We start from the raw sequence: 16,273 nt of genomic DNA, 5'->3' as shown, positions 1-16,273 counted from the left end.
CATCTGCGAATCCGTGTAATTGGATGTCGTTTGTCTGAGGTGAGATTCTGAGCCATCTGGGTACTGCAACGTTATCTAGTTCGGTGAGTTCCTGGCGAAATGACTCCCACCGGTGAATGTACTCTTCGGGGAGGGCGTCATCCCAACTGCATTTGAATTTCCAGAGATCCTGAAGGAGAATTTTCCCCTGGACGACGACTGGAGCGATAAATCCCAAAGGATCGAAGATCTGGGCTATCTCTGAAGAGACAATTCTCTTGGTGATCGTCTCTGTGTTGAAGTCTCTGGATTTGTACTGGAATGTGTCGGATGACTGATTCAAACTGAATGACTTCTTCCTCTGTTGATAGGCCGAGCTCATGCAAGAGCTGAGGGCAATTACTGCTCCATTTCTGGAGAGGGAAGCCTCCTGCCTGGCAAAGTCCTTGTAACTGCCATACTATCTCCTTGAGTTCTGCTGGTGAGTCTGCTCCGCCGTAGATGTCGTCTACGTAACGACCTCTGGTGATTGTCTCGACGGCTGCTGGAGATCGTGGCTCTCGTCCTCTGCTAACTACTGGAGAACTCTCAGAGACAGCCATGGGGAGCAATTGAGCCCGTAGGTGACGGTAGTGAGCTGGTAGGAGATTTGCTGTTTGTTGTCGTCAACCCACAAAATTCTCTGCAGGTCCCAATCGTTCTGATGAACTCGTATTTGCCTGAACATCTTGACTATGTCAGTGCCAAACACGAGCCTGTGCTTTCTCATCCATGTTAGAACGTCCATGGCGTTGGTCTGAAGTTTTCCACCTGGATGTAGAATGTCGTTGAGTGACGTTCCTGATGAAGTGGGGCTGGAGCCGTTGAAGACGACTCTCAACCTTGTGGTGATTGCATCTGCTCTCAGAACCCCGTGGTGTGGAAGATAATAAACTGGAACGGGTTCTGTTGTCTCTGGTGCTCTTTGCATGCGACCCAAAGTTTCGTACTCGTTGATGAACTCCTTGTACAGCTGGGCATATGCCTGATTATTGGTGAGTTTGCTGATTGTAGATCTCAGCTGACGTGAAGCCTTGAATTTCGACTCCCCGAGAGCTGCTGAAGATGTTTTCAATGGGAGCCTCACGATGTAACGTCCCGTTGAATCTCTGCTGTGTGTAGACCTGAAGTGTTTCTCACACTCCAGCTCGTCTGGTGATAACTCTGAATTTTCTGACTGCTGAACTGGTAACTCTTCCTGGACCCAAAATTTCTGGAGAAGTTCTAGAAGTTGTTCGTTTGAGGAGGTCCTTACAGCTGATAGGGAGATCCTCGCTGAACAACCGGTGCAGTTAATTGGACCTGATAGAATCCAACCAAAGACTGTGCGTTGGCCGACGACTTTTGACTGCTTGGACTTGACAACTTCATCTCTGATGATTCGCCCGTAGTTGTCAGCCCCTATGATGATATCGATTGGTCCGGGCTTGAGATACTGCTGATCTGCTAGCTGGAGATTTTCTAATGAACCGATGTTCGCTGAGGCACATGAGAACGATGGTAGAATTGCGGTGAGTCTCTTCAATATGTGGGCGCTGATCTGAACCTGTTGTTTTCCGTTGATTGCCTGAAGTGTAACTGATACCAATCCTCTCGTGCTGCCGGAATTAACTCCTCCAATTCCGATTAATTCCAACGTTGTTGATTTCCTGGGCAAGTGCAGTTGATTTACTAGTTTTTCTGAGATGAATGACACCTCTGATCCCTGATCGATGAGGACTCTGGCTCTGCTGGAGAATCCTCGTGGTGATTTCACTGTAACTCGGGCTGTCGCCAGCAGCACCGATTGTTGATCTTCTGAAGGTTGATTTGACTGCTGGTTTCCATTGGTCATCTGATTATTGAGGTTAACTGCTGCTGTTGATGTACTGGGCTTAGCTGTGGGAATGACCAATGAGAAAGTGAATGTACTGATTATATTAAAGGAACATTCACTTACTCTGGTCCTCGTCGATCCTCTCTTCTGCAGGTCTGTTGGCAGTTCCAGAGAACCCTGCAGCTTCCGAGTCACGACGTGGAGGAGCCCATCCTGTGTACCTGCTGCCTCCGTGGATCAGAGTGTGGTGAGATCCTTTGCACTTGTGGCATGGTTCGTGTGAGCTGCACCTGTCTTTTTTGTGCGTGCCCAGGCACCTGAAGCATAGTTTCTTGTCGATGGCCAGGCCGTTTCTCTTTACTGGGTCCAGCTCCTTGAATTGCTGACACTTGTCAACAAAGTGGTTCCCTTTGCACATGGAACACTCTTTCCTTTGGTGACTGTTCTGCTGAGCGCTGTCCTCCACTTGTTGAGTTGCTGCGTAAGCTCCTTTCTTCTTAATAGGTGGTTTGCTGGGAGCGGTGATCTGCTGTCTGGAGTGGAGTTTGGACCCTGCGTTGATACCCCTGGCACAGGACTCCACGAATACGACGAACTCTGTGAGACTGGGGAAATCCTTGGCGTCTCCCAATTTCAACTCCCATTGTCTGAGAGTCTCTGCGTCCAAGGACTTCCTCAGGAGGTGAGCGAACAGCTGTTCAGTTAGGTTCGCTTCTGAAAGGCCGGCCACTGTTCTGAGCTGGTCCAGCGACTCGACCACTGCTGCCACGTTGTCGGTGAGATTCTGTTCCGTGGGTTTGGTGATTTTTGGCAACTCCAGGACTCGATTAAATAAGTACTGTGCCAAAAGTCTGGGATCATCGTACTTCTTTTGGAGCTTTCTCCATGCGTTCTCATAATTCTGATCGCTGATGGGTATCGTAGAGATCAGAGCTGCTGCTGGTCCTCTGAGGCTGCTCTTCAGCCTCACCAATTTCTCCACTGGGGGAATTGTAGATTTGCTGCCCACCAGTGAAGTGAAGAGGTCACTGAACTCCTTCCACTGTGAAGGATTGCCATCAAAAGGCTTGATATCCAGTCTCTTCAGCTGATCGTGATGTTGAGGACTCGGTGGTGTACTGGGTGACTGAGCTTTCTTAGCTAGTTGACCTCTCAACCTGCTGATGAGCCTGACGCATTGCTTCCTGGTGGTGGCTGCCTGCTCGAATACCCCGTTCGCGAGATACGGGTGATCGTGTGGAATGGACTCGATCAGGCTCCCCTGGATGGTGAGTAATTCTGCCCATTCGGAATCCAGGATCCTATCGTGGCCGTCCAAATCCTCGGAGGTGACATCCTCGTCGGTCATGATGACCTTGGTGAGTTCCTGATAAACCTCCGTAATACTGTCCACCCTGAGCTGTATCTGCCTCAGTTGGATGAGTTGATGCACTGTGAGACCATCCTCTGGAACTTGAATAATCTCGGAGTACCTCTGCTTGACCTCCGAAATTAATTTGTCCCCTTGATTGAGTGTATCTCCATCAGGGGCATTGATGATGACCTTCGGAATTCCAGGTGGTGAGTTTACTGCGCTCGTGGATGGATTAATTTCCTCCTTACTGTCCTGCAATCCTTGTTCAATTACTGTTTCGGAGCCTGACATGGTGATGTACTGTTTTGTTTACAACCTGTCAGATCCCTTGGTAAATGAGTACGAGAGTTTCTACTTTACCGACCGCCTGCGGTTTACCACTCGGTGAGTTGCTGTGTTGCGTCGGTAACTGGTCGTCTCTGCTGCTGTGAGGCGCCGCCTGTTGCTGGGCGCTGGGCCCGTGCTGAGACTGTTCGGCAACACTCGGTGATTCTCGCTGACTCTCGACTCTACGGCACGTTGAGGCACTGGAGGACAATGGTGTTTATACTTCTATTGTCCGGAGAATATAAACACTGGCACAAATACGTCTGAATTTGTCCGTTGAGTTTCTGATGTGAACCCCGAATGTCCGCGTGGGTTTTTCACTGCACTGAATAATTTCACACTACCGATTCCCGAATCCGCCTCGAAGGACCATGTGTTTGGAGGGAAAACTGAATTTAGGGTGGATTGGGAAAGGGGTAGTGGAAATGCCGGTGAAAAACGAACGCACTGAGTCTATAAAAAATATACTGATTTATTCGGTGGAATCGAACCACCTTAGCGTCACTTGTTACACTCTGTTAATTGTCACTTAAATTGATTCAAACTGTTCTGAATTTAACACTGGAGATTTTCTGAACAATATACTGAATAATAGGAGACTATACTGAGAATTCAAATAGGAGATGTACTGAGAAAACAAAATGTCTCGAACGGGTGATGTACTGACGCTGTTCGGACAACCGAAAGTAGCTTTAGAAAAACGATATACTGCTCGCTCAACTCATTTGCTACGACTCTCTACGACTGACTGNCTCTGAGATTCGGTGATTGACTAGGCCTGACCGTTGACCCGAGGTTTCCCGAAGATTTTCGTAAGTGGCCGATCTGTGGTCAACCGTTGATGTACTGAATTTTGACTGCGTTTCAAACATAATTTTTTTGTCGCTGATAAAATTTCCCACAAAGAATGTTTTCTGACATTTCCCCCTAAACTTACTCATTATCGAGATAATCGCGTATGTAAAATGATGTTAAAATCAATTCCTTCCATATGTCAAATTTGATACTTCTATTAATTGCGCATTTATCTCGAGAATGAGTGAGTTTATGAGAAAATAACTGGAGAGAGCTTTTGTGTAGCTGATAAAATTCTGCACAAAAAATAGCTTCTGTAATTCTCCACTAGAACCACTCGTTCACATGATAAATCTAATGTTATCAAAACACTCAAAACTTCAAAAACGTCAAATCTCAAATTTTAATGTTTTGATGATTCTGCATTCATCTCGGAAACGAGTGGATTGAGGGGAAAATGTTAAAAGACCTTTTTTATAACTGATAAAATTTTCCACAAAAATTATTTTCTGATATTTTACCCTAAACTCACTCATTATTGAGATAATCACGCATTTAAAATCATGTTAAAATCAACTTCTTCCAAATGTCAAGTTTGACACATTTCTTAATTCGCCATTTTATCCCAAGAATGAGTGACTTTATGAGAAAATATCAGAAGTGCTCTTTTGTAGCTGATGAAATTCTGTACAAAAAACGTGTAATGGGTTCTGGGGAAACCCATTCTGCATCACCGGAAATTGCGGAGTCATCATCGAGAAAAACCGTGAGTACGCAGAAAATTGACCCATCGCGAAAATTTTGAGTAAATTCGTATTTTTAGAGATTTAGTTTTTGTATATTGTGGGAATTATTATTTGAGGAGAATTAGGATTTTGATTATTGTTGTTATATTTTTTTGAATTTATTATTGCGTAGTCAGCGCGTTAAAAAGACAATTACGTTGTTAGTTGATGATCTAGATTAATAGGGGAATTTTGAGTTTAGGTTTCGTTTGCGGAAACGCGTTCATTTCATTGTTTTCATTGATTATGGGGTTAAATAAATTTAATTATATAGGGCTGATTAAGTTTACGTGTCATAGGCCGATATTACCGAGCTGCGCGTTTATTTTTGAGGATTTTCCCTTTGTTTTGAGTCTTCGGGGGAATGTGTAGGTGCGATTGAAATATCGCCGCTCAAATTAGGGATTTTTGGGATGAAGTGAGTTTTCGTTTCCGTTTTGGGTGAAAGGCCAGAGGGACTAGAGCGACCCTAGAAACCCCTCTGGATTGTCATGGTCGATTTAGGGTTGGTTAGATAATTTAGGGAATAAGTTAGTTTAGAATTATTGTGATATTAATCACTTTATTCCAAAAATCCCGAGAATACGACCCCGGAGAGGATATTATAATTATTAGAATTTATTTCGAGTCTAGAACCGCTCGTAAAACCCCATTAAAGTCATTAGAATCATTTAAGTCATCAAACTTCGTTATTTTGAATTATCCGGGTAAAAGTAGAATTCTGCCGTTACCGGCCTCGTTAGGATTGCGCAATACGAACGCACGTGGTCGGTGGCACTTCGAGCGCTGCAACCACGTCCGTCCGCGCGCCGGCCATTGACGCCAGTATCGATTACCGTTCCACACGTGCTCAATTATTGCGAAATAAAAATCGTGTTATCACGGGAAATTGTTAGTTTGGAGAATTTTTTTGTGTTGAAGGAGGAAGATAAACTGTTCGGGAAGGTTTTTGGAGTGTTAGAATAGGACAAAAGTGAGGTTTAGTGTTGTTTTGGAGGGTTTTTGCGGATTGACGCCGAGGAGGAGTAATTTTGTCGTGCAGTTGCCGGTGAGTTTTTGCCTCATATATTCAGTGGCGGGATTTGTGCATGATTTCTCATGGTTCCTCATCTCAGAAGGGCATTAGGATTTTATAATGTTTTCGGGTTAATTGCTCTGTGCGGTAGAGCCTAAATCACGCGGTTAATTAGGAAAATTTCGGGTTTTTGACAAAAAGGTGCCACGTGCCAATGGCGTTATTTTGCGTCCTTGCCGTCCGATACGGCCATCTCTTTCTATTTCCGTGCAATTGGGATTTCGGGAATCAGAATTTGCGGTTGTCAAGTCAGTGCTAAGTGTTAGCGAGAGAGTTTTGCGTGGCCCGTCGAGCAGGTAACATCGGAGTAGGAAACACGCGATGTTCGGTCAGTTGATAGGATTTTTGCGTTAATAACGCTCGTTGAATTAGTGAATTAGGGGATTTAATTAGATTATGGAGAATCTTAGGAGTTTCGGAATTTTTAGTGAAGAACTTCGTGCAGTTTTCTGCGTTTTAGACTCAAGGTCGTGCATCGGTATGCCCAAATGCCGCATCCGGCGTATTAGTCACATGTATTTATGTTTTATGCTCACGAGAAGCCACTAATGTTTAGAGGAATTATTAGAGATTTTAGGATAGGATAATTGCGTTTTCGCCATAGATTTTGTAAGGATTTTTGCAGTTATTTCTGCGGCTTTTTGGGAATTCCTTGATGCTCTGTGAAGCGAATTAGGGTTGATTTTAGTAACGATTATTCTCTCTAATTTTTTTGTCTTTGCGTCGTCATTTCGAGGCGGATTCCTTTTAGAGGTTTAATTAGTTTCCTCTCACGTTTCTTTCAATTGATTTGATTTTTTTTTTTTAGTTTCCTTTATTTTTATCGAACAAAATTTGGGTCTTTTTCTGCGTATTTCGCGTTACATGTATTGATTATTATTTTTTTTTGAGATAAGAATATTTTCTCTCTCACTCTCAGGATAAATTGAGTTATTGAGTTTTCCTGATTAATTGAGTTCATGGATTTGAGTTTTGAGATTCATTTCATGTGTATCATTTTTTTTTTGAGTAATATACCACCCTACATTTCAGCATTAAGTTCAGTGTTTTGCGTATTTATTTTAGAATTATGCCTGATAACATCCGTTTACCATCTCGACCTACCCCTCTCTCCACAACCAACCCCCTGAGCAGCGCGGGAATCCAACACCTTCCCCAGATCCTGTCCGTCCCTTTCTGTCAATTAAGTACGTTTTTGGTTATCTTTAAGGTTTGGAAAATTGAGGTTCTCTCGAAAGTCTTCCGCTTCGTTTTTATTCGGTTTGTCGTCTCCGAGCAAAAGGCGGCTGGCGCCCAACAATAAGTTTTTTTGAGTATCGGATCTAGGGAAAAGGGTGAGTTAACGGGTTTTTCCTCCCCGATGGGAAAATCATGTTACAAACGGCTACTGTCATTTCCCACTAGAACCACTCGTTCCCAAGAAAAATCCAAAGTTATTGAAACCCTAAAAATTTTAAAAACACCAAACCTCAAATTTCAATGTTTTGATTATTCTGCATTTATCTCGGGAACGAATGGGTTTAACGAAAAATGTCGAGAGAGATTATCATTGTAGCTGTCATTTGTACTAGAATTAGCTAAATTTGGCATTATACTTGAACAAACCTATCTGGAAAATACAAAAATTTGAAACATCTCCCGGGAGTATTCCCCGACGCTAGAGGGCGACGAGTCGATACTACAATCGATTTTACCAGTGAGTAGAGATTTACTCGACTCCAATGTTCTCAAGCCGTTGTTGATAGAATTCTCGGAAAATCAATTCAAATTTGACACTTTTGGTAAGTTTGTGGTGCTCTTTGTTGGGGGAAGATAGTTCAAATGATTTTTATTCATTACAGGGAATTCAATTCGACGGTGCGCCCGACAGGATTCTTCGCAGGTTTCTAACCTAGATTTTTAGTCATTTTTGTTCATTCATTTTCATTCTTCCTCAACTTTTTTCCTCTTGTCTTTAATTCTTCTCAACTTCTTCTCTTGTTTTTTCTTTATTGCTGTTTGTTTGCTTGGTACTTCCCCTCCGCTATTACCCTCCTCCCTGCTTCCCATCTACACTTTTCCTCCGTCTTATTTTTCGTTCTCACCATTATTAACGTGTATTTTTTTCCATTTTTATCTAGCAATTTTCATTCAGCTGTCTAAGAGCTTTGTAGAAGTACTCTTCAGCTCATTGAAGAGTTATCAATATTGTTGGGTTTTGAACAAACAACAATTTCCCTCACTATTCAGCTCTTCTGAAGTGATTATAGTCAACAGCTTATCCAAGCTTTTCCTTTTGATCATTTAGCCTCATATCAGCTGTTTTTTCAGCTCTTTACAAGCTGTTGTGATAACAAACTTAGTTTTTCAAGAGCTGTTATCTTTATCAGCTAACCCAACCTGTCCCTCTTGATTATTCAGTCTCACATTAGCTGTTTCTTTTCAAAGTGCCTCTCAAGCTATTCAGCACATACTCAGCTCTTCACGAGCTGTCGTTTTCATCAGCTGATTCAAGCTGTCCCTTTCGACGAATCAATCGGACATCAGTTCCTTCTTTTCACAGCTCTTCTCAAGTTGTTTCCAATATATATTCAGCTTTTTGAGAGCTGTTGTCTTTATCAGCTGGCCTAAGCTGTTTCTCTTGATCATACAGCCTCACATCACCTGTAACCTTCCACTCATCGAAGCTATTATTGATATTATCAAGAGTCTTGAGAGATTGTTAACTCATAATTGTTCAATAAATAATTTTTAATTTAAAGCAACAAATAATTTTTTATTCCCATTCACCATGCCCTCGTTTAGTCGTCACCTGATATTAGTAAGTGGGCGCGATGCTTGGTTGTCTGATGATGAAATCGATCATTTCGCCCGTCTATTACACGAACAATTCAATTTTGAATTCCGTGAATCGTGGAAATTTCTGATTCCAGAATTCATGGAACCAATCAATCTTAATAAGAAACATATTCATCTACTACACAGTTCAAGTGAAGACTTCTCTAAAGCAGATGCTTGGAAAATGCGTGGCGGACACTGGATTTGCACATTATTAGATAATAAGTCTATTTACATATATGATTCTTCAAATGCACATAAGCTCCAGGACTGCCATAGAAGTTTTTTACGATATATATATTTGTGACGTGAGAGGTTTTCTACCTCCCTTAATTGAGTCACCAGTCGACTCAAAAACTATTGCTCAACTAGCTACGGTCAGAGCTCACGCGGATTTCTCTCAAGATCTAACGTGACGCGACTAGGATAGGATTTGATTAGGTATTCTTCGCATAAAACAATCGAGCACCACTGTTACATTAATAATTGACAGTATATTGAATAGATAGGTAAAGTATAAAATCAACTGTTAAATGGGCTCGGTTTCGACGTGGATCTACTATAGATTTTTGGCTAGGAGAGGACGTCCGTCCATCTTCAATTCCTGCCGTACTCTGCCCTATTCCAGAGCTTCAAAGTCGTTGCTGACCGAAAATGCTAAATAAGTGTTCTCACGGTTTTTCTAACTAACACGGCCATATGTCCATCACTGACAATGGCTAAGACAATCAAACAGCTCCATTCTGAGAAGCTGAACTCAGGTGTCACCGTGAGACTGCTTTTTGAGCATTTGAGACTTTTTCTATCTAGAAAATATTAAATGAATAAAATCGACGTGTGAATATCTCCACACGTCACATATTATATCTATAAAAAATTATTCCAAGATAAAATGAAATTTTTCCAAGTCATGCATGGCAAAATAGATTGACCTCAAAAAACGTTATAGTCTTTTCTTTTAGAGAGGATCAATGAATTGTTGAATTATGAATTCAGGCCCGGTTGCACCAGCTTCAGGTAAAAAAAACCGTCAGTTGAGGAAAAATGTAAATTTTAATGTTCAATGGATTGTTTTACCCGGCAGAGTAACTCAAATTTATCCCAGGAACAATAAATAATAATTTATCCTCGAGTGAAATCAGTGTTAAGAGAAGACTGCTGTGAGTTTTAAAAGTCGTGAGTTATTGGAGTGAGACTTTTTAAACCTTGAAGATCCATTGAATAGATCTGAAAACGAGTAATTAATGCAAAAAAAATTCTTCGTATTGTTCGTTTGCCCGAGAACGCTTAAAATGCTTAAAAAAAGTCTAGGGCCTCCAATTTTTGAGCTGCAAAACATTTTTTTTTCAAAATTTTCTGAAAAATGTGTGGAANGCTAGTTTTTTTAAATTCACCTCTTACATGGCTACATCTGCTTTTTTTACACAGATAGTGAATTTTTTTATATGAAAAAAAAAAAACGAAATCAGCTGTGTAGGGGTCGAATTCCGAACAACTGGCTCGTAATTGTTGTTCCATACATTTTTTCGGAAATTTTGAAAAAAAAATTTTTTGTAGCTCAAAAATTGGAGTTCCTAGACCGTTTTTAGCATTTTAAGCGTTCTCGGGCAAACGAAAAATAAAAAGAATTTTTTTTTGCACGAATTACTCGCTTTCAGATCTATTCAATCGATCTTTAACGTTTAAAAAGTCTCACTCCAATAACTCACGACTTCTAAAACTCACAGTAATTTCCCCTTAACTGAAATGGAATTACAGGATAACTAAAAAGATATTCTTTCGGTCAAATATTCAAAAATGATGATCCTTAGTATATAATTCATCCGGACGCTAAATTTCACCGTGGGGTTTATTTGGTTAATAGGGCTTGGTGCAACCGGGCCTCATTCTTCAAAATAAAAATGGAATTGAATGGATATTATAAATTACGAAATACCATTTGCAATTCTGTATTCCAATTTCTTCAATTCCAATGTTTAAGCCATTTCCCAAGTTGAAATTTACTGAATAACTGAATTGTAAAATAATGTATTCATTCTTCTCAATGAAGATGCTATAGCATGAATATTATGAAAATTATTACTGTGAATGTAAATGTTGGTACATGTCTCCACAAACGTAAATTATTCCTTTCCTGGAAGGAGAATATGTGAAGAAAATAGTAGAAACCTCCGTTCTTGCTAAAATTTGAACTCCCATCATGACATTCCGCTTGATCAAAGATCTATTTTCAACTTTAGGGCCCTTATGTGGCTTAAGCAAGCCCCGTCGCCAATCATGGGACTTCAAATGATAGAACGTCGGTTTGTATCGGGCATCTGGGTCAGAAAAATCAGTGATTTTAGACACATGGACAAAGTAGGAATCAATCCTCGGCAGTCATGGACTTCATTTCCAAAATGAGTCATTAGGTAAAAAATTTCCAACTCAATCTCGATTCCTACATTTTTTTCTCACAATCTGAATCAGGGCCAACACGGTTAGAAGAGTCAGCAATTTCCGAAAAATCCCCGTCCTGAAGGGGTTCAGCATTCAATTTCCAAAATAACCTATTAGGGATAGAAGAGTCTACAGTTTCCGAAATATTCATCCGCCCTTCCCATCGTACCATCACCAATTCAATTTAGGGTTAGAAGCGTATAGAAAAAATTCACCCCCTGTAACCCATAACCAAGTCCCAAAAATTCCCACCTCCTTCTCTTCGCAGCCTTCACAATCAGATTTAGGCTCAGAAGAGACAGAAAAAATTCCCTCCCCCCCTTTGGACCTCCCACAATGCGATTAAGGGTACGAAGAGTCAGAAAAAAATCTCCCCCTTGCATCCACAACAAGGACCTCAAAATTCCCCCCTTTCTCACCATCGCACCCACAACTAGTCGATTTGCGATCAGAAGGGTCAGGAAAAATTCCCCACCTCCCTTGGACTTCCCACAATCAGATTGAGGGTCAGAAGGGTCAGGAAAAATTTGTCCCCCTCACATCCTTCGCAATTCGAATTAGGGTCATAAGGGTCAGAAAAAAATTTCCCTCACCCCTTGGACTTCCCACAATGTAATTGAGGGTCAGAAGAGTCAGAGAAAAGCTCCCCACCCCCCTTGGAATTACCACAATGCGATTAAGGGACAGAAGGATCAAAAAATTCCTCCTTTCCTGCCCATCGCACCCTCAACTATCCGATTTAGGGTCAGAAGGGTCAGAAAAAATTCCGCCCCCCTTGGACATCCCACAATGTGATTGAGTGTCAGAAGGGTTGGGAAAAATTCTTCCCCCGGACTTCCCACAATGCGATTAAGGGTAACAAGGGTCAAGAAAAATCCTCACCCCCTTGCATCCTCAACGAAGAACACAAAATTCCCCCTCCTCGCCCGATTTACGGTTAGAAGGGTCAGAAAAAAAATTTCCTTGGATCTTCCACAATCCGATGTGGCGTCTGAAGGGTCAGAACCCCTCCCCCCTCCTCGGACCCTTCACAATTTGATTTAGAGCCAGAAGGGCTTACCCTTCTGGAAAAAAAATCCCCCCCCTTGGACAACCCGCAATGCGATTAAGGGTCAGAAGGGTCTGGAAAAATTCACCCACCCCCCTCGCACTCTTTGCAAATCGATTTAGGGTTAGATGGGTAAAAAAAATCACCCCCCTCCCCATCGAACGCACAAAAATTCGATTTAGGGTCGGAAGGGTCAGAAAAAAATTCCCCCTTTCCTCCCCTTGGACTTCCCACAATGCAATGAAGGGTCAGAAGGGTCAGAAAAAATCTCCCCACTCTTGCATCCTCAACAAAGAATCCAAAATTCCCCCCTACACATCGCACCCTCAACTATGTGATTTAGAATCAGAAAGGTCAGAAAAAAAATTCCCCTCATCCCTCGGATCCGCCTCAATCCAATTTGGGGTCTGAAGGGTCGGAAAAAAAATCCCTTCCCCCGCCTTGGACTTACCACAATGCGATTAAGAGTCAAGGGTAAAAAAAATCTCTCGATCGCACCCTCAACTATCCGATTTAGTGTCACAAGATTAAAAAAAAAATCCTCTCCCCCTTGGACTCCCCACAATGCGACTAAGGGGCATCCCCCTCCCGTCCCAACGCACCATCAATTGACCGATTTAAGGTCAGATGGGCCAGGAAAAAATTCCCTCCACCCTTGGACTTCCCACAATGCCATTATGGCTCAGAAAGGTTAAAAAAATCTCCCACCCTCAACTATCCGATTTCGAGTCAGAAGGGTCAAGAAATATTCCCGCCCCCCCTCGTCCCTTCACAATCCGATTAAAAGTCAGAAGGGGCAGAAAAAAATCCGTTCCCCCTTGCATCCCAAACAAAGGAACCAACCCCCCCCCCCCACCCGCAACGCACCATCAACTATTTGATTTAGGGTTAGAAGGGTCGGAAAAAAAACTCCTCACCCCTCGGATCTTCCACAAACCAATTTGGGGTCTGAATGGTCGGAAAATAGTCTCTCCCCCCTTCGTACCTTCGAAATTCGGTTAAGGGTCCAACGGGTCAGTAACCCTCACCCATGGACTTCCCACAATGCAATTAAGGGTCAGAAGGATCAAAAAAATATCTCCTCCCCCATTGAAACCTAGCAGTCCGATTTAGTGTCAAAAGTGTCAGCAAAAATTCTCGCCCCCCCTTGGACTTCACACAATGCGATTGAGGGTCAGAAGGGTCAGGAAAAAGTTCCCTCCCTCTTTTATCCTCAACAAAGAACCCAAAATTCCCCCCTCCCCATCACACCCTCAACTATGTGATTTAGGGCCAGAAGGATCAAAAATATCCCCCCCCCCCCCCCTTGGACTTCCGGCATTGCGATTTAGGGTCAGAAAGGTAAAAAAAAATTCTCCCCACTTTGGACTTCTCACAATACGATTAAGGGTCAGAAGGGTCGCAAAAAATCCCTTCTCCCTTCTCATCGCACCCTCAATTATCCGATTTAGGGTCAGATGGGTCAGAAAAAAATTTCCCTCAGCCCTTGGATACTCCACAATCCTATTTGGGGTCTGAAGGGTCAGAAAAAAAAGCCCCCCCCTTCGGACCTTTCGCTATTCGATTTAAGGTCAGAAGGGTCAGAAAAAAAAATTCCCTCCCATGCTTGGACTTACCACAATGTGATTGAAGGTCAGAAGGATCAGGAAAAATTCCCCCCCCCCTCGCACGCTTAGCAGTTCGACTTAGGGGCAGAAAGGTAAACAAAATCCCCCCTGCCCCCGAGGACTTCCATCAATGCGATTAAGGGTCAGAAAAATAATTCCCCTCACCCCTCGCACCCTCATCAAAGAACCAAAAATTCGACCACCGCCCCCCCGTGGGTCCTGTGAGACTGACACATCAAAAATCAATTGTTTGATTAATCGCTAAACGTGTACAACGCCACCCTCACATATAAATCAATTATTTTCACAGTAAATTCGATATATTTACTTTCAGCATCACAAACTCAAACTAAATAGGTGCCGCAATAATTAAAAAGAAAAACAAAAAATGAACATGTTTTTACAATATCAATTAATTATTATTAGCCTCTTCCAGGACAAAGTAATTAAATTTCTAATAAACAAAGGAGTATTGAGATCCCATAATTATTGTAATAATTGTGGTGAACCAATGCTATATAATTCTGAAACTCTATTATAGAGATGTAGAAACACATATTATCGGAAAAACAGAAAAGGTAAACAAGTCAGGAGACAGTGTGACAAACAATCAAGTGTCCTCACTGGATCTTGATTTACCAATACTAAAATCAAGATTAACATATTATTCAGACTCATAATAAATCGAGTCGAATCGTATTATTGATTTATATGCGAGGGTGGGGTTTACATAATTGCAGATAAAATCACAATAAAGAATTTACAAATATAGCATGAACTATCAAGCAAAACCACGTGGTTATGGATCAACAGAATTGATTTAATTCTGAAAGCATGGTACAATATCGAGACGCGTAAGAAGTTGGGGGGGGGGGGGTGTAGCGCCTCGCTACATCCGCACTCACGTGTCAATACACAAACACAACAACGCGTGCAGTTGAGACGACTGGACATCAGTGACATCATCGCTCTCGATCACTCAACCGTCTAATGTATACTTTTCACTCCCACCTATTGTAACGCGTTTCCGAATTCTCGCCTTTTGCGAATATTATATTCAGTCTGGCGCTAACCGCCTATTACTCAGCAAGTCGACCACCTGACTTGCTTTTCACTTTTGTATATATGTTTCTAGACGCGATTGAATAAACGACAATTAGGACAACTAATTGTTTAGTAGTGGATTGATTAAACTTCCCGACAACACCTCGATTCATACATTGGTTCCGATACTGGTTGGGGTCTGGGTGAGACACAGATCTCGACAGAATCTCAAAAGGGAAGCCGCGTCTTTATTCGACAAAAGTGAAAACTCCTCGCAACCGCGTGCATTCATCATCGAAAGTTTTTACCCGCGCATCCCAGTGAAGTACATCCATCCTGGTGATCATCCACGCATCCTAGACTTTCCAGTGCCGCACATTCCGCAAGTTCGAGTGTTAAATTTAATTCCCCGCGATAGAAAACCGTAAAATTTCGTCGCGTGGGTACTCAACGGCATTTTCAAACGGGCGTCTCGTGAATTCTAGAACATTCCAAGCGTCCGAACGCCGAGCCTTGGTTTTGCTACGTCCTTGCGAAATCAAAACAAGTGCCAGTGGTCGTGCACTAACATCATGAGTGCGACGATTTTATTTTTGTGTTATTGTGACGAGTGCCAGCATATTGCTGAGCACCCAAAGACGTTGTGCTGTGCTGGTGATAATAAAGACTTCTAAATACTTTATTTTTCTCTCTCACAAGCGTCGATTTTATTTCATTTCGGATAAACTGTGAGATGACAACAACCGCGCTAACACAAAGACAAAGACAACGGTAGCAACGAGCAGCTGGAGGACAGTGACACAATGGCATGAGGGAGAGAAGAAAGTAACCTCATGCCACTCTTCTCCGATGGCAGCGTTGAGAACATCGGGCCGACTCAACGAGCTCATCTCCGCNCACAAGCGTCGATTTTATTTCATTTCGGATAAACTGTGAGATGACAACAACCGCGCTAACACAAAGACAAAGACAATGGTAGCAACGAGCAGCTGGAGGACAGTGACACACTGGGATGAGAGAGAGAAGAAAGTAACCTCATCCACTCTTCTCTGATGGCAGCGTTGAGAACATCGGGCCGACTCAACGAGCTCATCTCCGCTAGAGCATCGTCGAAAATCACATACACACGCAGGCATTACCTCTACCTT

The 16,273-nt window shown here is 42.4% G+C and overlaps 1 protein-coding gene across 1 annotated transcript; it reads right to left on the bottom strand.

Annotated features, from left to right (window-relative positions):
• Positions 1 to 553: 553 nt before the first annotated feature.
• LOC107040426 lies at positions 554 to 3,479 on the bottom strand. Its single transcript, XM_015260513.1, has 2 exons — positions 1,958 to 3,479; positions 554 to 1,896 (listed from the first exon to the last, which is right to left on the bottom strand). Exons 1-2 carry the CDS (start codon positions 3,477 to 3,479, stop codon positions 554 to 556), a joined length of 2,865 nt encoding a protein of 954 aa, XP_015115999.1.
• Positions 3,480 to 16,273: the final 12,794 nt, after the last annotated feature.

Source organism: Diachasma alloeum, unplaced genomic scaffold (genome assembly GCF_001412515.2).
Source record: "Diachasma alloeum isolate Michigan unplaced genomic scaffold, Dall2.0 Dall_scaffold_00334, whole genome shotgun sequence".
In the NCBI taxonomy this organism is placed as follows: Eukaryota; Metazoa; Arthropoda; class Insecta; order Hymenoptera; family Braconidae; genus Diachasma; species Diachasma alloeum.
Note: the sequence above shows the minus strand (reverse complement) of the source record. Positions and strands in the feature narration are given on the sequence as shown.